At 38.2% G+C, this 25106-nt stretch overlaps 1 protein-coding gene across 5 annotated transcripts in view; it reads right to left on the reverse strand.

Moving 5' to 3' along the window:
- ZNF227 (zinc finger protein 227) overlaps nt 1-25106 on the reverse strand; it is a 36149-nt gene that overhangs the window by 3458 nt on the left and 7585 nt on the right. For 2 of the 5 annotated variants that reach the window (XM_037819502.1, XM_037819500.1), the window contains exons 3-5: nt 22075-22136; nt 9921-10047; nt 9049-9168 (exon numbers count right to left, since the gene is read on the reverse strand). In XM_037819502.1, the coding sequence (XP_037675430.1) occupies nt 9049-9168; nt 9921-10047; nt 22075-22089 (262 nt within the window). In that variant the 5' untranslated portion in view covers nt 22090-22136. The remainder of the gene's footprint in view (nt 1-9048; nt 9169-9920; nt 10048-22074; nt 22137-25106) is intronic. The other 3 variants (XM_037819503.1, XM_037819504.1, XM_037819505.1) reach the window with 3 other exon arrangements.

Here is a 25106-nt window from a genome sequence, read left to right on the forward strand (position 1 = left end):
TCTTTATCACCCAATATAAAATAATTCCTACCCATCCCCATACATCTCTGATCTTTCTCATTTGCCCACCCCTACCCATTTTAGACTTCTGACCTCCAGATCCTCCAGAATTATAGGATAATAAATCTGAATTGTTTTAAGCCACTAAATTTGTAGTAATTTGTTACAGCAGCAACAGAGAACTGGCGTACTGGGGTTCACACTTACTGGATTATCAGTTTTGAATACATGTAGCAAACAGTTACATTAAAATACATTCTTTTCAAAGGACAAATATTATTATTTGATTTACTATATAGTTCCTTTTGTTTTGTTTTGTTTTGTTTTTTTGGTCTTTTTAGACCCACTAGAATATAATAGTCATAAGAAGACATACTTTGTTTTCTTTATTGCTTCATCCCCACTGCAACAGTACTTTTAAAACTGTTGGGACACATAAATGAACTGAGAAACCAATTCTGTAAATGTGACACATATTAAAAAAAGAAATAAAATAAAAAAATATATAAGGTGTATCACAAGCAGTAAGGGTTTCACTATATAAAATACATACAACATACATATAAATATGCACCTCTATTATTTATACTGGGACAAGAAGATACAAAACATATTTCTTACTGAGGGTCATTGTTATAATTGCATGAAAGCCACTGGCTTAAAATGTTTAAGGGAGTATCAAGTCCCTAATCAAATAATTAATTTGCTTATTGAAAGTAACATTCTAATAATATAAACTTAGAAAAATGTTAATAGTTATAAATATATTTCTAGATATGGAGGGTGAATAATGGCCCCCAAAGGTAATCATGTCCTAAGCCCAAGAACCTGTGAATCTGTTACCGTACGTAACAAAAAGAACTTTGCAGATGTGAATAAATTAAAAATATTGCGATGGGGAAATTATCTTGGATTTGTTCACGTGGGCCCAATATAATGACAAGGGGCATTATAGAGGGGGACAGGTGGGTCAGAGAAAGAGATGATGAATGTGACAATGGAAGCAGTGGTTGGAATGATGCAGAGCTACAAATCGGGAAATACAGGCAGCCTCTTGAAGCTGGGAAAGACAAGGAAAGGGATACTTCCCTAGAGTCTCCAGAAGGAACACAGCCTTATCACCCATTTTAGACTTCTGACCTCAAGATCCTCCAGAATTATAGGATAATACATCTGAATTGTTTTAAGCCACTAAATTTGTGGTAATTTATTATAGCAGCAACAGAAAACTAGTGTACTGGGGTTCACACTTACTGGATTATGAGTTTTGAATACATGTAATAGTTACATTAAAATACATTCTTTCCAAAGGACAATTAGAGTATGCACTCACTTATATGAAATAATCAGCATAAGCAAATTCAGAGTCAGAAAGTGGAATACAGGTTACCAGGAGCCAGGAGGGGGTGTGATATGGGGAGTTAATACTCAATTGGTACCAAGTTTCTGTTTGGGGTAATGGAAAGGTTTTGGTAATAGATGGTGGTGATAGAAGAATAACAGTGTGAATAGATTGACACCACTGAATTATATGCTTCGAGGTGGTTAAATTGATTAATTTTAGGTTGTACGTATGTTAATCAGATTAGAACTATACAACACAAAGAGTGAACCCTAATTTAAATAATGGACTAAGGTTAATAATATAATAATAAAGTTTCATCAGTTGTAACAAAAGTATCACACTAATGCCAAATGTTAAAAATAGGGAAAAGTGGAGGTGGGGAGGGGAGAGGTTATATGGGAACTCTGTACTTTCTGGATGATTTTTCTGGTAAGCCTACAGCTACTTCAAACAAACACAAACAAAAAAAACATTCTTTCCCTCTCTCTGGTCAAGTCAGCTATGGAAGGCCAATTTCTTTTTACTAGGTTATAATATTTACCAAGTGAATATTACACATTAAGTCTTAGAATGAAAAGAAACCTCTCTAAAATCTAATTGTATTTTTAAGGCCAAAATGTTAGGCAATAAAAGCTTAGAAAAATCACACCCTATTTCTGACTAACGGCCACAAAGATGGGTTTATGCTTTATAACTTTTGTTACTCTCACCCTAAATATTCCTTCCTGAGCATGAGGAAAGGAAATTGGACTAGGAAGGGCATGTCAGTAACTGTTGGATATAAACTACCAGTACAGAGGATATATGTGTAACAAGGGTTTTGTTTTGTTTTGCTTCAAATGCAGTATAGTCTATAGTAGAGGGAAAAAAAAAAAGGAAATGAAGTCAATGCCTGTCAACAGGGACATGCTAAATACATGGTACAGCCCCACGGAATATTATATAGTTATAAAAAAGGAACAAGCTAGCTCTGAAACTGTAAAACTGAGGGCCTCTCACCAAGATAATGCTGATAGAGAAAATATAGTATTGTCCCATTTAAAAAAAAATGAGAAAAACAAAAACTCTTCATGTATCTCTAAGCGTAAGTTTACAAATGCACAAACATGGAAGGATATAGAATAGGTTATAAGATTAATCTTGGGGTCGGTAAGCTGGGCATTTAGGGAAGGACAGAGCTGGAAACCAAACAAGAAAAAGACTGCACTTAAAGAAATGTATATGATCACATTTATGCATTTGTGCATGTGTGTGTGTGTGTTTGCATAAAAAATATAAACCACAGGTTTTTAAAAAAGTTATATGCAGGCACAACTAGACATTTGAGTTCCTACTGATGAGATGTGGTAAGAAGTGTACTGCATCCCTTATAAACCTAATCACATCACTAGGATCAAACCATCATTATCAGAAACATAAGGTAGAGAAAAACATCTTAAATAAAACCAGGAGGATACAATCAGCCATTTCCAGAATGTGAAAAATTTTACAGGAAATAAGACTTAGTTTGCTCATTAAATATAAAGGAGGAAGAACTGTTGAGAGTGTTCAAAAATACACCACTCTAATTCAAGGTACAGACTTTGGATCCTGATTTGAACAAATCACCTCTGAGGTAAAAAGATTTCTGACACAACTAGGAAACAATAAGCATGGAATGGATATTAGGTGATAAAAAGGAATTAAGAGTTAGATATAAACTGCTGATGCATTAAAGGGTGAAATGACAGGATCTTGATTTTTAAAATACTCCTGAAAGTGGTGGTGGGTGGGGAGAGTAGGGTAGGGAAGGGATTCTAAGTAAAATAGAAACGGAGAAAGCTACTGACTGATGAAGCTAAGTGATTAGTACACTGAGCAATCATCACACATACTTCTCTCTCTACTATGTTTAATATTTTCCTAATAAAGAAGTTTTTAAAAAGTAATCTGCAAATAAATAAGAGAAGCAAAAACATCCAAAAATGCTTTAGTTTTTTAAAATGGTAAGTTAATTTTGTCAATCACAAAGAAAAGGATGTGGAAATTAAAGTTAAAATTGAACTGGGTGGTTTAATGTATTTCAGATTGAAAATGAAAACCAAATAATACCTTCTAATTCAATGTGCCCCTTGGCACAGTGGTTTATTAACTGATGATCTTAACTAAGACAGACACAAAAGTTACATAAGGGAATTATCTTGTTTTTCTACGATTTATAAATATTTGAAATCGTTTCACTTCCAAGATGGATGATAAACACTCTAGAGAATGCAAAACTGGGGATTGAGGTAAGATATTTTAATGCATATAAATATCTGCAAGCACTCTGGAGTAAGGAAACAAGGTTCAAATCCTAGCTCAGGCACTTACTAGCTATGTGACTTCCTGCAAATTACTTCACTTTGCTCTGTTTCAGTTTCCTTTAATTAACAACAGCATCTTAGTCACAGGATCATTGTGAGAATCAAATGCATGTGAAGAGCTATTCACAATACCTGTGATATTAGCTAAGATTAAAACCACTAGGATATGAATAACACTGAATTAGAAATTCTCTAATTTTTTTTTCTAACCAGATTCACCTTATTGACATGCCTTTGGATTTCTGGAAATGTCCAACCTGAAACTACTAAATGACTACTGATATAGGTGATATCACTGCTTAGGTATTAGAAGCAAGGGAGGATGGGTGGTTAAGGGGGAATCTGGCTGTATGGATAAGGCAGTTTTCATCAAAGAGTAGCCAACTAGAAATTGCTAAATGAGAACTGACAAATGTAATGCCTGGCACATTGGTCTTGATAATTTTTGACAGTTTAGTTGTATATTCTGGTAATTGTGAATAGCTACTTTTATCCTCTAAGGTTAAAAGGTCCGGATCTTTACACATCCAAAGGCGTCAAAGTAATTAGAATTATGTTAGGACATTCACCAGAAGACAATATTCCAAAATAATCAATAATCACACTAGTCTGTTCTAAACCTATGAGCCATATCTAGGAGTCATAGAGACAAGAGGTCTGCTTATCTCCATTCTTCGCAAACACTTTGTTTTTAAGAATTCTCACAAAAACAAGCCCTTTGGCCAGATGTCTTCGCGGAGAGTCACCATGGTTTCCTGCTTCAACAGTGCTTGAATGGAAGCCAGCCCTTGCCCCCGTCAGCCTGCCACTCCGAGCAGCCCTCCGCCACTGCTCCAGCGTTGCACAGCAGAGCCCTCAACCGCCCACCATGACGACCACGTCCCCGTCACGGGTGCGCCGGAACTACAACTGGGACTCAGAGGCCACCATCAACCACTAGATCAACCTGGAACTCTACGCCTCTTACGTCTACCTGTCAACATCTTACTACTTTGACCGTGATGATGTAGCTCTGAAGAACTTTGTCAAATATTTTCTTCACCAATCTCATGAGGAGAGTGAACATGCTGAAAACTTATGAAGCTGCAAAAACAATGAGGTGGCCGAATCTTCCTTCAGGATATCAAGAAACCAGAATGAGACGACTAGGAGAGAGGGCTGAATGCAATGGAGTGTGTGTTACACTTGGGAAAAAAAAGGTGAATGAGTCACTACTGGAACTGCACAAACTGGCCACTGACAGAAACGACCCCCACTTGTGTGACTTCATTGAAACCCATTACCTGAATGAGCACATAAAGCCCATCAAAGTTGTATCAACATCACCAAGTTCTTTCATTTGTACCATTCCTTCAAAGAAAGTAATTTGGTACAAAAACAAAAACAAAACAACAACAACAAAAACAAGCCCTTTAATTTGTGCTCCTATGACACATAAAGAGCATTTAGGGTATTATTTACAAATGAAGCATGGCTGCAAAATCCTGAAGAATGTTGATGTTGAAGAGGACCAAAACACCCTCCACAAAACCTTTGAGAAAGGCTGGCAGAAAATGTTACATGATTTGCTCAAGGAGGGACTTGACCTATTACGCAAACTGAATAATGACAATACTTAGGATCATAATTCTCAAGGTTAAGTTTGCACATGAAAATGAGACTTAAGCGAAACAAGTATCTAACATTCCTGAACACATCAAACATGAAACAGCATGTAGACATAAAAAAGGAGGCAAAAGACCACAACAGAATTCAGGATCTAATCTCTCATGTTATCAGATAAACATCCATATTTTGTTTTGGGGAAGGTGGAGAATATTTAAGTTTACATCCCACAGGAATATCTGTTTATCTGTTTGTTTAATGAGTATGGGTGGACCCAAGGACAATGTGAATTAAAGACAAAGGAAGGAGATAGAATGGAAAGGAGGGCAAAAAGTGTAAGGAGGGGGGAGTAGGAAAATGGGGGAGGGCAGGGAAAGGACAGGTGGAAAGTTATAAAGTGGCTGGCTGGGCATATGATGGATAAGGCACTCTTCGTGAATGGAATAAGCTGGGACCGTAAGTTAGGAGAAGGTGTAAAGAGAGCTTTCTCACTCCTGTTCAAAAGAACAGTAATTATTTAAATAATTCATTCAATCAACAAGTATGTACTGAGCACCTACTATATTGAAGACTCATTAAAGGCTTTGAGTAGCCAGTAGTAAATGAAACTGCCAAAATCGCTGCTCTTGTGGGGAAAGAGATGATGAACAAGTAATGTTACTAGGTCAGGAGGTGAGGCAGAGTGAGGGAATGGAGAATGAAGAGTAGACAGATTTTAAATAGAGCAGATGCTTGAAGAGTAGATTTTAAATAGGGCAGACACAGAAGGTCTCTTGGAGTAAGGGAGGTTAAAAGCACTAAGGGCAGTGCCCCTTCCCGGCACACCGGGAGGAGGGATGTTTCCTAACAGTATCCTGGCCCAGGGAGGGCGCTGGTGGCTGGAGGGCACTGCTGCACAGAGGGCAGGTGACGCCCTCACTATCTGGAGTGTTCTGTGCTGGCCTTTGGAGAACCACCTCTCCAACAAAGCTTGTGGAGATTAAAAGAATGGTCTGGACACAATTGGTTGGACTTGAAACTTTTAATTTGTCAGTGAAGAGGCATCACGCGTTAAGAAAAAATCAGATGGATTACCCTACATTCTCAGCCTACAGAAAGACCATCAGGCAAAGTGCGCCAGGCAACCCAGCCCTCAAGAAACGTACTGTGCTCTTACTGCATGGCAGTGATTAGCAGTAAGATGCTTGAAATGGAAAAGGCCTTAATGCTTGTCTTCACAGATGCCAAGGAAGAAGGGAAACAGCGCTGGAGCGTCTACAAGGTGTCACATTCCATACCCAAGCTTGGAGAGGATTCCATGAAATGGTAACGGTATTGGCAGCTATGAGAAGAGAAGGGACAGGTGAACTTCTGAGACCTTAAAACAAGAGGAAAAGGGAACTCAAGAAATACCATATGGATCTGACAAACAGCCTTGGGGTTAAAGAACAGAAATTCCCAAGTATGGTTTCCACCAGAACAAAACAAAAAACCCCAAAAGAAGCTATGTAGTGCACTAGCTGAGTTTAAGCCCTGAAAAATGAAAGACTGGGTTCACATCCCAGCTCTGCCAATTTCTAACTTTGAAATCTTGAGTTCCTCTAAGCCCAAGAGTGCACTGGAGATGGCCAGATGACCAAGATGGCAGCGTAAGACGCTCCAAGGTTCCATCCCCTGACAGAATTTTGGAACAACTAGCAAAAACTGGCAGAGCCATCTTCCTCAGAGCTTCAGAAAACAGAGGGATGTAGTAACAAGGTGAGCACCAAATAAAACACAGTGTAGGATCAAGGTGGCAGAGTGAGAAGAATCAGGGTTATGTCCTCACAGAGAAGTTTTGAATAACCAGTAAGAACTGGCAGAAACAGCTTTCTCAAAGCTCCAGAAAACAATTAAAGGATTGCAGTAATAGGGCAAGCACTGAATCATGAAAAAGGCAACTTAAAAGTGGTATGATCTCATGGAGCCCTGACAAGCCAATCCCCTATTCCCTCAATAGTTCGATGCAGTGCTGGCCCATGCTGCCAGTTTCAGCAGGAGCAGAGTAACCATCCTGCACATATATGGAGCATGGATGTCTGGTCCAAACTCTCTGGTTGTGACCTGAAGACTGAAACGGGACAATCATTGCAGGCCTGTCATCGCGGAACTTGCCTCGAGTGTAGAAGGCAACTACAGACTCTCCTACAGAACACTGTGTGAGAGCAGTCAAGCCGCAGCTGCCTGGGGCCATGGGGATTGTTGGCTTAAGGACATACAGTGCAGTGCTCGGGACTGTAAGGAAACTGCTTCCTAGGGAAGAGGGGACATATGTATTGCGTAATGGGGAATTTCTAGGGCAACACATGCATGTCCAAGGCAAGACACATGGAACGCTCCTATGCTTTGGCCTGGAGCTGTTTTCTACACTCACTGAATGGAGAAGCTCTGATAAAGAGCACTGGCACAGGTCAATCTGGAAAGACCAGGAAAGGTGTTTTATTTTCCTCCCCCTCTTTTTTTTTTAGTGCCTGGTATTTAAGGAAAGCACTGTCATAACCCTAGCTGGATACAAGCTTAAAGAACAGATGCCTCAGAGTCTAAATTCCAGGGATCACATATTAAAATTCCAAAAATGTCCAGGTTTCAACAAATGATTATAAAACATATAAAGAAACAGGAAGCTCTAGGCAAAGGAGAAGATTAAAACATTAGGAACAATGAGGAGGCCAAGACCAGAGACATACCAGACAAAGACTTTTAAAACATGGTCCTGATTATGCTCAAAAAGCTAAAGGAAACATGAACAAAGAACTAAAGGAAATCAGGGAAATGGTAAATGAACACAAATAAACTACCAATAGAGATGGAAATTATGAAAAAGAACCAAACAGAGCTGAAGACCACAGTACAAGACATTTAAAAATCCCTAGAAGGGGTCAACAGCAATTTGGGGCTGGCAGAAGAAAGAATCAATGAACCTGGAGATAAGACAATTGAAATTATCCAGCCTGAGAAGCAGAAGGAAGAAAGGATGAAGAAAAGTGAACAGAGTCTGAGAAACCTGTGAGACACCATCACTAGTACTAATATATACATTAAGGGAGTTAAAGAAGAAGAAAAAGAGAAAGGGGCAGAGAATATCTAAAGAAATAATGGCTAAAAACTTCCCAAATATAATGAAAGACATAAATATACATATCCAAGATTCTCAATGAACTACAAACAGGGTAAACCCAAATAGACCCACGCCATACCCTATTATGATCAAACTGTTGAACAGCAAAGACAGAGAGAGAATTCTGAAAACTGCAAGAGAGAAGCAACATGTCACATACAAGGGAGCCTCAATAAGAGTGCATATTTCTCATCAGAAACCAAAAAAAAGAAAGAGCACTAAGGGCAGAGAGGAGAGCTAGTCAAAGACATTAGAAAACTCAGTATGTCTAAGAACAACTCCAAGGGGGCTAGTATAGCTGGAATGGTCTAAGCAAGAGGAAAAGGACAGAACAATTCAGAGACTTGGTGGGGAGGGCAGATCAGGTAGGGTCTTGCAGTCCATTGTATGGTTGTTGAGTGAAGTGGGAAGCTTTTGGAGGGTTTTAAGCAGAACAATGGTGTAATCTTGCTTGCTTTTTAAAGAATCACCCTGGCTACAGTGTGGAGAATAGATTATGACTGCAGGGGAGGAAGCATGGAGACCAGTGGAGGCTGTTATCATAATCCAGGCAAGAGATGACAACTACTCGGACAAAGATGGTAATCATGGAGGTGGTGAGAAAGGCTAGCTAGTACCTGAAAGAATAGCCACAGAGTTCTCACCAGAATAACCACTTTGGGTTTCAGTCTCCATCATCCAAAGCTTTTCTTCTGCTTCCAGCTGGAATAACATATCTGGTTTGAAGGGATCATGGCCTAAATGAAAAGGCAAAAGGCGAACACACCGCTAAAATGTATTTTGGGTCCAAATCCTATAATCCTCAGAACCTCTCAGGTAATGTTTCAATAACTTTTTTGGTCCTGAACTATAATAAACATATTTAGGTCATGGCCTAATTCATGTATATACAGAAATAAATTTACTCTAGCAACATGTGTTTTCACTGTCTTTTCTTATTGTATCTCACACCACTGAATGCAAATGGTCACAGGTTTACTGTGATGTGAGCAATTCTTCGTAAGGAACTCTGATGTTTTCTATCCCTACCTATTTCACTGAAAAAAAAAATGTTGGTGCAACATACCAAATTGATTTTATGACCCACGAATTGATCACAACCATAATCTGAAGGACAAGATATAGAACTAAGCTGCTTATTTAAAGGGTTTCTCATCCTTGGCACTACTGACATTTTGGACTGGCTAACTCTTTGTTCTGGGCGGCTATCCTGTGCATTAAGGATGTTTTGCAACATCTCTAGCCTCTACTCACTAGAAACCAATAGCATTTCTTTCCCAGTTATGACAATCAGAACTGTCTCCAGACATTGCCAAATGTGCCCTGGGCAAAACAACTCCTCCTTGAAAATTGGTGATTTAAATGGACAGAATTTTGCCTGGGCAGAAAGGTGAGAAAAATCTATCCCTCTTGTCCCAGGGATTAACAAAGAGGACACAGAGACTCTCAAGGGGACTGACATTCAGTGTCAGGGGGCATCTGACCTCACCTACTGAGACCAAATTCTTGAAGTTTTCCATCATCACATCTCGATACAGTTTCCTCTGTGCAGAGTTCAGCAGGCCCAGCTCCTCCTTGGTGAAGACCACAGCCACGTCCTTGAAGGTCACTGCCTCCTACAATAGCAAACACACAATACCTCAATCTTACAATCATCCTCCACCGGAAGAACAGCACGGAGAAGGATAAACAGAATTACAAAAAAAACATTGTTACAGATATGGAGAAAGGCCAGTCAGATTTTAGTACCAAGGGTTTCCTTCCTTTTGTTGTTTCCTCCCCGATCCCATCCCTTTTACCCCTCCCCTCCCAAAGGTTGGATTATATCCATTTTTAATATTTGGAAAGTTCACAGGCCTTCAGTAACCCTCCAGGATACGTATATAGCTCTTCCTCTGTGCTCTCAAAACAGGTCATATCCATCTATTGCAGCATTTACAGCTGGTTAAGGCTCAGGCTCTGGAGACAGGATATCGAGTCCAAATTTCAAGGTTCTGCCCTTTTCTAGTTGTAGGACTTTGGGCAAATTCTTTAACCAGTCACTATCCTGATTTCCTCTTCTCTATACTGGTATCCAAATCATAAAGTCGTTGAAAAGCTTAGATGAGTGAATATATGTAAAGCACATAGAAGAGGACCTGGGACATCAGAAATGCTCAATAAATGTGAACAATTAATATCGTCATTATGATTTCTTTCACCTCATATCATGATTGCATGGTCTGCCTTGGAACCGATGATCTATATTTAACTAACACAAATAATATCTAATTAGTTTCAGATTTTCACTTACTATAATCAATGCTGCAAAGATTCTTTTACAGAGATCTTAGGATGGAGAAATTGCAAAGTTATAGAATATACATTTTAAAATATTTTAAAGTATAATGGTAGATTTTCTTCTCAAAAGATTTTTCCAATCATGCAATGTGTTACTGACTCACTATTACCTGGCCAAACAGGACATAATTCTTATTTAAAAAAAAAAAATCTTTGATAATATAAGTAAACACGTGCACACATTTGATTATTAATCATTACTTCATAAGCTTCGTCTTTTTTTATGACAATCCTGATTATGTCTTTTACTCATTATTCCAACTGGTTTTTTCTTTATGTTATTACTCTTAATAAGAATTAAAGATATTAAGCCTTTATCTAACATATATAAGTATATCCCACCAGATGGCTATTGTCTTTTGCTGTAGGGAAATTTAAAACACTAATACTAAAACTGTGCTTGAACATTAGGTTCATGAAATGACTAAGAGACACATCCACTGGGGAAAAAGACAGGCATTGAGACTGGATCCAGGCAAGGGACATCTGTGGAGTCCATCATCCAACAGGCCATGTCAGGTGCTTCCACAATATAAGCTCAGATAAAAGAATGGAAAAGTCCTGTGTCCTTCTGTCTATCTTTTCATGAAAATGGAATGCCAGATATTCCTAACCTAATAAAAGCTTCAGAGTCCAATGTATCAGCTGGCTGCTGAGAGAACTGGGGCAGTTATATGATATTCACACACCTGTTTCTTCATGTTTAAAATGCAGACAAATCACATCCTCACATACTGCTCTAAAGCATAATGCAAAGACAGAAGGGCTAAGCAAGGCATGTAAGTACTACTAGACCTTAAATTATGTACAGTAATTACTTTGATAAAATAAATTAATGTAAGAACTAAAATAGATGATTAACCATAATATACAAACAACTTGGAATAACTCAGCTGTTGCACAGGGAAGAAAAAATACAGCTTTTCTAGGAAAACATCTAATAGTATTATACCAAGTCATACTCTGGATGTTCTGCTTACAAAACCCATGTAAAACATAACCTTCAATTTATACTTTGTAAAATTTTAAGGACAAATACTGCAGAATTCCACCAGAATTGCTTTCAGGGGACAAACGTTATACATAGAAAATATGCTACTGCAGTGTTTTTTTTTAAAAACAGTAAAATTCTTATTCTCTAAGTCTATGAGTAAGATATAGATAACAAAAAACATGCCATTTTTAAGCACACAATTCATTAATTTTATTCACAATGCTGTACAACCATCAACACTATCTATTTTAAAACCTTTTCATCACCCCAAACTGAAAATTGTACCATTAAGGAGTAAATCCACATTCCTCCTCTCCTAAGCCCCTAGAAATCTCTCCCTCCTCTACCTTCTGCCTTCATGAATTTATCTATTCTTGATATTTTACATAAATGGAATCATACAATATTTTTCCTTTGTATGGCTTATGTCACATAGCATAATATTTCAAGGTTCATCCATGTTGCAGCATGTACCAGAACTTTTGTTTTAAATAATGGACTTAAAATATAATATTATGTAACACATAACATAATAATGGACTTCATTGAAATTAAAAATTTAAAAATTCCTTTAAAAAAAGAATAATAGCCATCCTCATAGGTATGAAGTGGTACTTCATAGTGGTTTCATTTTGTATTTCTCTGATGACTAATGATACTGATCATCTTTCCAGGTGCTTATTGGCCATTTGCATATTTTCCCTGGAGAAATGTTATCCAAGTCCTTTGTCCATTTTAAAACTGGGTTCTTTGCCTTTTTGTTGTTGAGTTGCAGGAATTCTTTATATATTATAGATATTAAACCCTTATCAGATATCTGATATATAAATATTTTCTCCCATTCTGTAGGCTTTTTCACATTCTTGAAAGTGTCCTTTGACCTTTTCATTTTCTTGATAATGTTCTTTGACATTTTTAATTTCAATGAAGCCCATTTTATCTATATTTTCTCATTGCTCATGCTTTGGGTGTCATAGCTAGGAATCCATTGTCAAGCCCACAGTCAGGTAGACTTACCATTATATTTTCTTCTAGTTTTATGGCTTTAGCTCAATACTACATTTCAAGTTAATTTTTGTATATGGTATGAGTTAAGAGTCTAACTTCATTCTTTTGTATGTGGAAATACAGTTGTCCCAGCACCATTTGTTGAAGAGACTTTACTTTCCCCACTGAATGGACTTGTCATCTACGTCAAAATCAAATGGCCAAAAATGGATGGGTTTCTTTCTGGATACTCAATTCTATTCTAGTGGTTTATAAGTCTACATTTATAGTGGTACCACAGTGTTTTGATTATTGCAGCTTTGTAATAATTTTTGAAATCAGGAAGTATGTGTGAGTTCTCCAACTTTGTTCTTGTTTTTAAAGACTGCTTTGGCTAATTGGGTCCCCTTGAAATGTCACATGAGTTTGAGGATCAGTTTTTCCATTTCTTCAAGAGGCCTTGCAATTTTAAGAGAGATTGCATTATAGGTGTATATTGCTTTGGGTAGTGTCTTAGTTTGCTAATGCTGCAGAATGCAAAACACCAGAGATGGATAGGCTTTTATAAAACGGGGGTTTATTTGGCTATACAGTTACAGTCTTAAGGCCACAAAGCGTCCAAGGTAACACATCAGCAACCGGGCACCTTCACCTGAGGATGGCCAATGGCGTCCGGATCAGCAACCGGGCACCTTCACCTGAGGATGGCCAATAGCCTCCGGAAAACCTCTGTTAGCTAGGAAGGCAGCTGGCATCTGCTCCAAAGCTCCGGCCTCAAAACGGCTTTCTCCCAGGACGTTCCTCTCTAGCAAGCTTGCTCCTCTTCAAAACATCACTCCCAGCTGCACTCTCTTTCTTCTCCCCAAGTCAGCTCATTTATATAGCTCCACGGATAAGGGCCCACCCTAAATGGGCGGGGCCACGCCTCCATGAGAACATCTCATCAGAATCATTGCCCACAGCTGGGTGGGGCACATTCCAAGCAAATCCAACCATCACCAAAACGCCTGCCCCACACAAGACCACAAAGATAATGGCATTTGGGGGACACAATACACTCAAACCGGCACAGGTAGTATTGCCATCTTAACAATATGAAGTCTTCCAATTCATGAACAGGTATGGCTTTCCATTTATTTAGGTCTTAATTTTTTTTGGAAATGTTTTCTAGTTTGCAGTGTAGAAGTATTTTACCTCCCTGGTTAAATCTATTTCTAGGTATTTTGTTCTTTTAGAGACAACTGTAAATAAAATTCTTTTCTTAATTTCCTTTTCAGCTTGTTCATGGCCAGTGTTCTGAAATACAACTGTTCTTGTGTATTGATCATGTACTCTGCCACTTTATTGAATTCATTTATTAGCTCTAGTAGCCTTCCTTTTTCAATTTTTTACTTAATTTTTTATTTTTTTAAATTTATTTATCAAAAAAGTAACAATAAAAATTTTCAAACAAAACCAAAACAAATGAATAAGAAAAACAAATAACCTAAAATAACTACATTGCTACCAACATGTTCCTACCATACCCCAAGAAAATTAACAAACCATAACCAAACAAAGGAATAAGAAAAACAAATAGCCTCCAACTTATTCCAACAATACCCCCCCAAAATTAACAAACCATAGTCATTCCTGAGCATTCCCATACCCTTAAGATTACCCTCCATAATTTCTCTGTTCTTATTAGATTATCGTTCCCACTTCACTAGTTGCTGTCTATTGCTAGGTCCCCTATATTCTACAATATAAAACATTTATTTTACATTTTTCACAGAGTTCACATTAGGGGTAACACACAATATCTCTCTTTTTGTGTCTGGCTTATCTCACTCAGCATTACATCTTCCAAGTTCATCCATGTTTTCATATGTTTCACAACCTCGTTCCTTCTTACTGTCATGTAGTATTCCATCGTGTATATATGTCATATTTTGTTTTCCACTTATCTGTTGAAGGACATGTGGATTGTTTCCATCTCTTGACAATTGGGAATATGCTGCTATGAACATCGGTGTGCAAATATCTGTTCGTATCACTGTTCTTCAGATTTTCTGGGTATATACCGAGAAGTGAAATTACTGGATCAAAGGTAACTCAATATCTAGTTTTCTAAGGAACTGCCAGACTGTCTTCCAGAGTGGCTGTACCATTATACAGTTCCACCAACAATGAATAAGAGTTCCAATTTCTCCACATCCTCTCCAGCATTTGTAGTTTCCTGTTTAATGACAGCCATTCTAATTGGTGTGAGACGATATCTCATTGTGGTCTTAATTTCCATCTCCCTAATAGCTAGTGAAGATGAACATTTTTTCATGTGTTTTTTTAGCCATTTGTATTTCTTCTTCAGAGAAATGTCTTTTCATATCTTATGCTCATTTTATAACTGGGTTGTTTCTACTATTGTTGATGGTTGTAGCATTTCTTTATATATGTAAGATATCAGTCTTTCATTGGATACATGGTTTCCAAATATTTTTTCCATTGAGTTGGCTGCCTCTTCACCTTTTTGTCAAATTCCTTTCAGGTACAGAAGCTTTTAAGTTTGAGGAGTTCCCATTTATTTTTTCTATCATTGCTTGTGCTTTGGGTGTAAGGTCTAAGAAGCGACCTCCTAATACAAGGTCTTGAAGATGTTTCCCTACATTATCTTCTAGGAGTTTTATGGTACTGTCTCTTATATTGAGGTATTTGATCCACTTTGAGTTGATTTTTGTGTAGGGTGTGAGGTAGGGGTCCTCTTTCATTTCTTTTGGATATGGATACAAAGTTCTTCCAGCCCCATTGTTGAGGAGACTGTTATGTCCAAGTTTAATGGGTATGGGGCCTTACCAAAGATCAGCTGACCGTAGATTTGGGGGTCTCTTTCCAAATTCTCAATTTGATTCCATTGATCAATGTGTCTATCTTTGTGCCAGTACGATGTTTTGACTACTCTGGCTTTATAGTAAGCTTCAATATCAGGAAGTGTAAGCCCTCCAACTTCGTTTTTCTTTTTTAGAATGTTTTTAGCAATTTGAGGCATCTTCCCCTTCCAAATCAATTTGATTACTAGCTTTTCCAAGTCTGCAAAGTCGATTGTTAGAATTTTGATTGGAATTGCATTGAATCTGTAGATGAGTTTGGGTAAAACTGACATCTGACGACATTTAGCCTTCCTATCCATGAACACAGAACATTTTTCCATCTGTTTAGGTCCCCTTCTATTTCTTTTTGTAAAGTTATGTAATTTTCTATGTGTAGATCTTTTACCTTCTTGGTTAAGTTTATTCCTTGGTACTTGGTTTTTTTAGTTGCTATTGAGGATGGAATCTTTTTCTTGAGTGTCTCTTCAGTTAGATCATTTCTAGTGTATAGGAACATTACTAACTTATGTGCATTAATCTTGTATCCCGCTACTTTGCTAAATTTATTTATTAGCTTAAGTAGCTGTGTTGTTGATTCTCAGGGTTTTCCACATATAAGATCATACCATCTGAAAATAATGATAGTTTCATTTCTTCCTTTCCAATTTGGATGCCTTTTATTTCTTTGTCTTGCCGGATTGCTCTGGCTAGCACTTCTAGCACAATCTTGAATAACAGTGGTGACAGCTAGCATCCTTGTCTGGTACCTGATCTTAGAGAGAAGGCTTTCAGTCTCTCGCCATTGGGTACTATGCTGGCTGTGTGTTTTTCATATATGCCCTTTATCATATTGAGGAAGTTTCCTTCAATTCCTACCTTTTGAAGTGTTTTTATCAAAAAAAGGTGCTGGATTTTGTTGAATGCTTTTTCAGCATCAAGAGGATCATTTGATTTTTCCCTTTTGATTTGTTAATGTGTTATATTACATTGATTTTCTTGTGTTGAACCATACTCGCATGCCTGGAATGAATCCCACTTGGTCACAGTGCATGATTTTTTTAATATGTCTTTGGATTCGATTTGCAAGTATTGTGTTGAGAACTTTTGTGTCTATATTCATGAGGGAGATTGGCCGGTAGTTTTCCTTTCTTGTAGCATCTTTGCCTGGTTTTAGTATTAGAGTGATGTTAGCTTCATAAAATAAATTAGGTAGTGTTCCATTTTCTTCAATGTTTTGAGTTTGTTCTAGTTTGCTAATGCTGCCAGAATGCAAAACACCAGAGATGGATTGGCTTTTATAAAAGGGGGTTTATTTGGTTACACAGTTAAAGTCTTAAGGCCATAAAGCGTCCAAGGGAATACATCAGCAATTGGGTACCTTCACTGGAGGATGGCCAATGGTGTCCAGAAAACCTCTGTTAGCTGGGAAGGCATGTGGCTGGTGTCTGCTTCAAAGTTCTGGTTTCAAAATGGCTTTCTCCCAAGACATTCCTCTCTAGGCTGCAGTTCCTCAAAAATGTCGCTCTTAGTTGCACTTGGGTATTTGTCCTCTCTTAGCTTCTCTAGAGCAAGAGTCTGCTTTCAATGGCCATCTCCAAACTGTCTCTCATCTGCAGCTACTCTCTCAGCTTCTGTGCATTCTTCGAAGTGTCCCTCTTGGCTGTAGCTCCTCTTTAATATGTCACTCACAGGTGCAATGAGTTCCCTCTGTCTGTCAGCTCATTTATATATGGCTCCAGTGACTCAACTTAGACCCACCCCAAATGGGTGGAACAACATCTCCATGGAAATTATCCAATCAGAGTCATCACCCACAGCTGGGTGGGGCACGTTCCAAAGAAACACTCAAAGAATTACAATCTAATCAACACTGATAACGTCTGCCCACACAAGATTACATCAAAGATAATGGCATTTGGTGGGACATAATACATTCAAACTGGCACAGAGTTTGAGTAAGATTGGTGTCAGTTCTTTTTGGAAAGTTTGGTAGCATTCCCCTGTGAAGCCATCTGGCATTGGGCAATTATTTCTGGGAAGCTTTTTCATGACTGATTGGATTTCTTTGCTTGTGATTGCTTTGTTGAGGTCTTCTATTTCTTCTCTGGACAGTCTAGGTTGTTCACGTGTTTCCAGGAAATTGTCCATTTCCTCTACATTATCTAGTTTGTTGGCATACAGTTATTCACAGTGTCATCTTATAATTTTTAAAATTTCTTCGGGATCTGCAGTAATGGTGCCTCTCTCATTTATTATTTTGTTTATTTGGGTCTTCTCTCTTTTTTATTTTGTCAGTCTAGCTAGAGGCTTGTAATCTTGTTGATCTTCTCAAAGAACCAACTTTTGGTTTTATTTATTCTTTTTTTGTTGTTGATTTTGTTCTCTACGTCATTTATTTGTTTTAATCCTTGTCTCTTTTCTTGTACTTGTTTTAGGATTACTTTGCTGTTCATTTTCTAACTTCTACAGTTGTTCCATTAGTTCTCTGATTTTAGCTCTTTTTTCCTTTTTAACTTATGCGTTCAGAGCTGCAAATTTCCCACTCAACACTGCCTTCACTACATCCCATAAGTTTTGATATGTTGTGCTCTCATTTTCATTCGTCTCTAGATATTCAGCAACTTCTCTTATTTCTTCTTTAACCCACTGATTGTACAGGAATGTGTCGTTTAACCTCCAGATATTTGTGAGTGTTCTAAATCTTTGATGGTTATTAACTTCTAATTATATTCCACTGTGATCAGAGAATGTTCTTTGAATAATTTCAATCTTTTAAATTTATTGAGGCTTGTTTTATGGCCCAGCATATGATCTATTCCATAAACACAAGAGAAGAATGTGTATCCTGGTGATTTGGGATGTAATGTTGTATATGTCTGTTAAGTCAAATTCATTTATCACATTGTTTAGGTTTTCATTTTCCTTACTGGTCCTCTGTCTTGTTGATCTATCCATAGGAGAAGGTGACGTACAATTATTGTGGATACATCTGTTGCTTTCTTCATCTTTGCCAATGTTTGTCTCATGAACTTTGGTGCACCTTATTTGGGTGTATAAACATTTATGATTGCTATTTCTTCTTGTTGAATTGTCCCTTTTATTAGTATATAATGACCTTCTTTGTCTCTCATGACATCCTTGCATTTAAAGTCTATTTTATCTGAGATTAATACCGCTACTCCTGCTTTCTTTTGGCTGTAGAGTGCATAGAATTTTTTTTCCATCTTTTCACTTTCAATTTCTTTGTGTCTCTAGGTCTAAGACGAGTCTCTTGTAAGCAATATATTGATGGTTCATATTTTTTAATACATTTTGCCAATCTATATCTTTTAATTGGGGAGTTTTATCCATTCACATTCACTGTTATTACTGTGAAGGCAGTTCTTGAATCAGCCATCATATCCTTTGGTTTTTATTTGTCAGATATGTTTTTTCCCTCTCTCTATTTCCTTTAATGTACCCTACTAAAAATCGTTAGTTCTGAGCCCTTCTCCAGACCTTTCTCTCCTTTTTTTCTCTGCCGGTAGGGCTCCCTTTAATATTTCTTGTAGGACAGGTCTCTTGTTAGCAAATTCTCTCAGCATTTGCTTGTGAAGATTTTAAGCTCCCCCTCAAATCTGAAGGAGAGCTTTGCTGGATACAGAATTCTTGATTGGCAGTTTTTCTCTTTCAGAATTTTAAGTATGTCATACCACTGCCTTCTCACCTCCATGGTGGCTGCTGAGTAGTCACTACTGAGTCTTATGTTGTTTCCCTTATACGTGGTGAATTGCTTCTCTCTTGCTGCTTTCAGAACTTCCTCCTTCTGTTCGGCATTTGACAATCTGATCAGAATATGTCAGAGTGGGTTTATTTGGATTTATTCTGTTTGGAGCTCATTGGGCATCTATGATTGCATATTTGTGTTGTTTAGAAGGGTTGGGAAGTTTTCCCCAACAATGTCTTTGAATACTCTTCCTAGACCTTTTCCCTTCTCTTCCCCTTCTGGAATACCTATGATTCTTATATTTTTGTGCTTCATGTTGCCCATGATATCCCTGAGATCCATTTCAATTTTTTTTTTCCTCCACTCATTCTTTTGTGCTTTTACTCTACAAAACACTTTCTTCAAGTTCACTTATTCATTCCTCTACTTCATCTAATCTGCTGCTATGTGTTTCCAGAATCTTTTAAATTTGATCAGCAGTTTCTTTTATTTCCATAAGCTCCTCTAGTTTTTTTATTTACTCTTGGAAATTCTTCTCTATGCTCTTCTAGGGTCTTCTTGATGTCCTTTATATCCTGAGCCATGGTACTGGTGTTTGTGATTACTTCTTTGATTAACTGATCCAAGTTCTGTGTCTCCTCTGGTTTTTTGAGTTGGGCTTTTGAGTTATCCATATCTTTTGGTTTCTTCATATGCTTTAAAATTTTCTGTTGTTTTTGGTCTCTTGGCATTTGCTTATCTTGACAGGTTTCTTTTAGGATATGCAGGCTCATTTAAACAATTATCTATAATTTGACAGAGTTACAGCTTGATGGAGTGCACTTTCCCTGACCTACCATCAGACGGCGCTCCTGAACCACCTCTTACCCTCAGGCCAGTTCTCCCCAACTTCATCTGTGCAGCAAGTGGGGGTCCAAACCTTGTGGAGGTCCAATCAGTGCACCAATTTTCCATGTACAGTTGGGACTGCCTGCCCTGAGGGTGGGGGCATGCCCTGTGCAGTTACACAGGGAAGACCGCTTTAAGACCCAGTACTTCAAGCCGTTCCCAGGGCTGCAGCTGGAATATCCTGGGGCTGTAGCACGCATCTAACCCTTCAGGTCAGATTCTCTGCAGTCCCTCTCTGCCGTGGGCCTACAAGTCCCTGGGATTGGTGTAGGGCTCTTGGCACTTCTGTGTGGCATCCTTGCCTCTAGGCTGTGCACTCCATATGCTTCAATGGAGGAGGATTGTGTGCCGTCACAAGCTAGCAGAATCCCTAAGGAAGCTCTTGGCCACGGCACTGCAAAGGGGTGTCTCCCAGCCTGCTGCAAAGATGGCTGTAAGGGTTGTGGAAACTACCCCCTTCCATGGTGCTCCACCTGCTGCAGTGGCCCATTCCTGGCTTGGGGGCTGCCAGTTGCCAGTGCACAAAGGGCTATTACCTAGGCCGGATACTGAGGCAGGTACGCGGGGTGTGGAAGGCACTCCCCACCGTGCTCGACTACAGCTCTCGCTGCCAGCTCCACAGCTGCTTTCTGGGGTTTTAAACTAACCTGTATCCAAACAATGTCTCTAGAATTCTCCCCACCATGGCACAGCTTGGCTGCTGTTTCCCCAGCATCCTCAAACACTCACACGATTCTGAACGCAGTCTCTCAGTTTCTCCAAGTGTACAGTCACTGTGAATGTGGAAGACCTTGTTCAGCCAGTGGAACCCTGGAGCTGCTATTCTGGAGCACTTTCTGTCTTTTATCTAGTGTTTTTCATGGAGGAGAATTTTGCTCTGTTTCTCCTAATCCGCCGTCTTGGATCCCTCCTCTAGTAGCTTTCTTGTGGATTCTTTACGACTTTCTATACAGGATCATATCATCTGTGAATAGGGATAATTTTACTTTTTCCTCTCTAATCTGGATGTGTTTATTTCCTTTTCTTGCCTAATTGCTCCGGCTAAAACTTCCAGTACAATGGTTACTAGAAATGGGGAAAGCGGACTTCACTATCTTGCTCCTGGTCTTAGGGAGAAAGCTTTCAATCTTTCACCATTGAGTATGATGTAAGCTGTGGATTTTTCATAAATGGCCCTGATCAGGTTCAGGAAGTTCACTTCTATTCCTAGCTTTCTGAAGGTTTTTATTGTTAAAGAGTGTTTAAATTTATCAAAGGCATTTATCTCTGCATCAACTGAGATGATAATGTTGTTTTTTTCCTTCATTCTATTAATGTGGTAAATATACATATTACATTTATCACACATAAGTGTAATAATATTGATTGACTTTATGTTGAACCACCCTTGAAATTCCTAGGTCATGGTGTAAAATCCTTTTAATATGCTGTTGGAATCAGTCTGCTAGTATTTTGTTGAGGAGGGAATCATTTTTTTAAAAACTGTTATCACAATTCACTGGAATATGCTATAATCATAACATTTAAATTGTGATATAATTAAGTAAGAATGCACAACTAAATTTTTATCCATTCTACTATTGCAAATATATAGTTGTGAATGCATATGAAAGAGTATATTACTATGAAAAGAGTTAATAGTCTGTAAACAGAATAACAGTTGGATTAAATTTGCCTATTTAAAATTTCTATTTTCAAAGATTATTTTGTGAAATAACAACAATGATAAAATAAAAGAAACAAAACACACATGTCTGGCATACAACATGCACTCAAAATCTGTTGTTTTCCATTAAACTCTCCAAGGAAGAGAACAAAATAATGCCAAATCTCAGAGAAATAAAATAATAGTTTAAGAGAAAGAAAGGAATGCCTTACTTACCTGAAACTTGGTCATTTTTTTCTGTTCCTTCTTCAGAAAATCAGAGTTCTGAGAACGTATAACTGGAGAAGGATAAAGAAGCCATGAGACACAGGCCAAGGCCTCCATTATCCCGTATGGATCCTTGCGGAAATTATAAAAGAATGCCTCTCCTTCCCGGCAGATGCAGCCACATATAGCTTGGTAAGCAGAGTCCGAACTAGTTTCCAGCGCTTTCTGCCAAGAGCTGTTAGGCAGTGAACAGCCAGAACAGCCAAATGCAGTATCCCTACCATAAATATTTCTGATCCTGGGGATGGTAGAAAATTAGAGGCAGTGTAATAACACATGGGTTCAAAAAGACTGGGCTCCACAGTCAACTGGCTAGGTTTAAAACCTGGAAATGATGCTTGGCATTTGTAACATTGGAGAAGTTAAAAATCTCTCTATGCCTCAATTCTGTCATCTGCATGACAACAGGATAAGAATTGTACCTACCTCATAGCATTGCTCCAAAGATTAAATGAGTAGATGGAAAGTTCTTAGAACCAGGAATACTTTGCATCATAACCTCTACTTGCAAATGTTTTTACTAATAAAAAAAAAAAAAAAAAAAAAAAAAAAGACCTGAAAGGTATGTGGACTTCAGATATTGCTCTCTCCTATTAAACTCAATTTTGATCTCTGAAAAGTCTAATTTGACTTAAAATTTCTTCTTACTTAATAATTTTTGTCTAGCTAATAATATTTTATTGGCATCAGTAAAAAATACCATTATTTGTATAGAAAGTACCATTTTTGGGTCAATTTACTTCATGACGCAAGAAAAAGCTTGATGGTAAATAATTTTATTTTACGGAAGTGCATGGAGAAAAAGAAAACCTAATGAAACCTAAAATTCCACTAGATCTCTCTCTTTAAACAATGAGAGTCTCCCTCTCATTTGAATTAAATTTCAATGGTAATAAAGAAGAAGAAATGACACCCCCTCCCCCCCAAACTGAAGACTGCTAAAGGTATTAAATGTGCAAATCTATGTAAACCCCATGGCACACTACTGGCACATTAGGTAAATTATCAGTAAATTCTGCTTATGGTGACAATGATGATTACTACTGCCATTTAACAGCTGATGATGTTGAGGTTTATTGAAGTTAAGTTACCCAGATCATACAAACAGCAAGTAGCAGAGGGTGGACTGAATCCAGCTCTGGTTCCAGAGTTCTTAATACTGTCACAGTATTGCTTATAATGACAAATAAAACAGATGGGTGAGGAATCCTCATGGAATCAGAGAAATGAGAGTTGAAAAGTAAAGGACAGATATGGAGGGGGAAGAGGACTTTGTTGGAAGGAACCAGAAGAGATATTATAGTTATTAAGTTGTAGTCTCTAGAGTCAGAAATCTGCATTCAAATACTGGCTCTTCCAATTTGCTAGTGCTCTATGCCTCCTTTGGCACTGTTGAACTTGTTTAATCTCCACATAACCCTAAAGATTGCTCTGTTTGCTACTTCATAGATTTCTTACAAATTTTAAGTGACTAAATCCACAAAAAGCATTTTTAGAACAGTGCCTGGCAATAGTAAGTGTTAAATAAACATTAGCCAATATTATCTCCTGGTCCTTCTACCTCAAGTACACACTACTATGAAAGAAGACAAAGCATAAAATTTCTATACTCTCAGTGAAATATCCCTTCATAACTTCTGACTCCCTTTGTTTTTACCCTGTATTTGGCCAGCTTTCTGCTGAGTAAAAGGGTTTTGCAAGATCCAATATCTTATGATATTTAATAGGAAAGAACTGGACCTAAAAGCTCAGTTATTTTCTCAACATGGAGCTGGGTCACTCCTCTAAAGCGCTCTGATAAAAAGTGCTTTTGACATGGGGAAGAGGAAGTATTACTAATTCAAAAGTCAAGGTTGCTCTACATATTGTTAGTTCAAAAACATCTTTCACAAACAGGCAGACAAAAATATTGTGAAGTATTTCCCGATCTTCTCCAATCGTTCTCTGTTGGCCTCTTCCCTCCAGTACTGCCCAGTCTGGACACAAAGATAGCCAGAAACCCAGAAGTACATAATAGGTGCAGAGAGAAAGAGCTCAAAAAGAATCCTTTTCTTTCTGTCCCAAGAAGTAGAAAAGAGTCGGAGACAGCAGGGGAGACTTTCCTGACTAGAGGAGCTCTGGTCCCAAGAGTGTGGGGCAGTCCTTGTTGCTTTCATCCTCTCCCTGCCTTCCACGTGCTCCCTACAGTTGTGTGCAGTGGGCAGCAGAGGCAGAGAGGGAAAACTAAAAAGCCACAGATTTCAGGCAGAAGAACTAAGAAGGGGGGTCTCCAGGGAGCCAGAAAGTGCCAGAAAAATTGCAAAGAGAAGGGGGCAAGAAAGCATAACTCCTGAGCTCATACCTGGGTTGAACATGCATGGAAGAGACCCAAACAGCACATATGAAGCTTTGAGGACTGAACTAAGGAATAGCTGGACCTTGCCCGGATCCAAGGATGCCCACTAGATGGAACACACATGAGACAGATCCCAGTAGCACCACAAAAGCTTTGCAAATTGAAATGAAATGAAACAGTAGCCCACAGCAGGAAGACCACAAATTGCAGTCTGAACATAATCAAATGGAATGCCTGCTAAAAGAAAAGGGGAAAAAAGGGGCAGCATTATTCTTAAACTTTAAATAAGGTCCAAAATGTCCTAAATGTCCAGGATATAATCCAAAATTTCTGGGCATATAAAGAAATAGGAAAATTTCAACTCACAAGGGAAAAGACAGCAACAGATGCCAACCCCAAGATGACACATGTAAGAATTATCAGACAAAAGTTCTAAACCAGATATTATAATCATACTCCCGAAGTAATGGGCATTCTTGAAAACCAAAAAAAAATTTGAGAACCAAAAAATTCACAATAAGATAAATAAAAACCTCACTAGGGGTGACAGAAGAGTCAGTGAACTTAAATGGAGATCAGTAGACTTGGTCCAATCTGAACAGACCAGGAAAAAAAATGATCAGAGCCTCCGAGACCAATGGGATAA

Source organism: Choloepus didactylus, chromosome 27 (genome assembly GCF_015220235.1).
Source record: "Choloepus didactylus isolate mChoDid1 chromosome 27, mChoDid1.pri, whole genome shotgun sequence".
In the NCBI taxonomy this organism is placed as follows: Eukaryota; Metazoa; Chordata; class Mammalia; order Pilosa; family Megalonychidae; genus Choloepus; species Choloepus didactylus.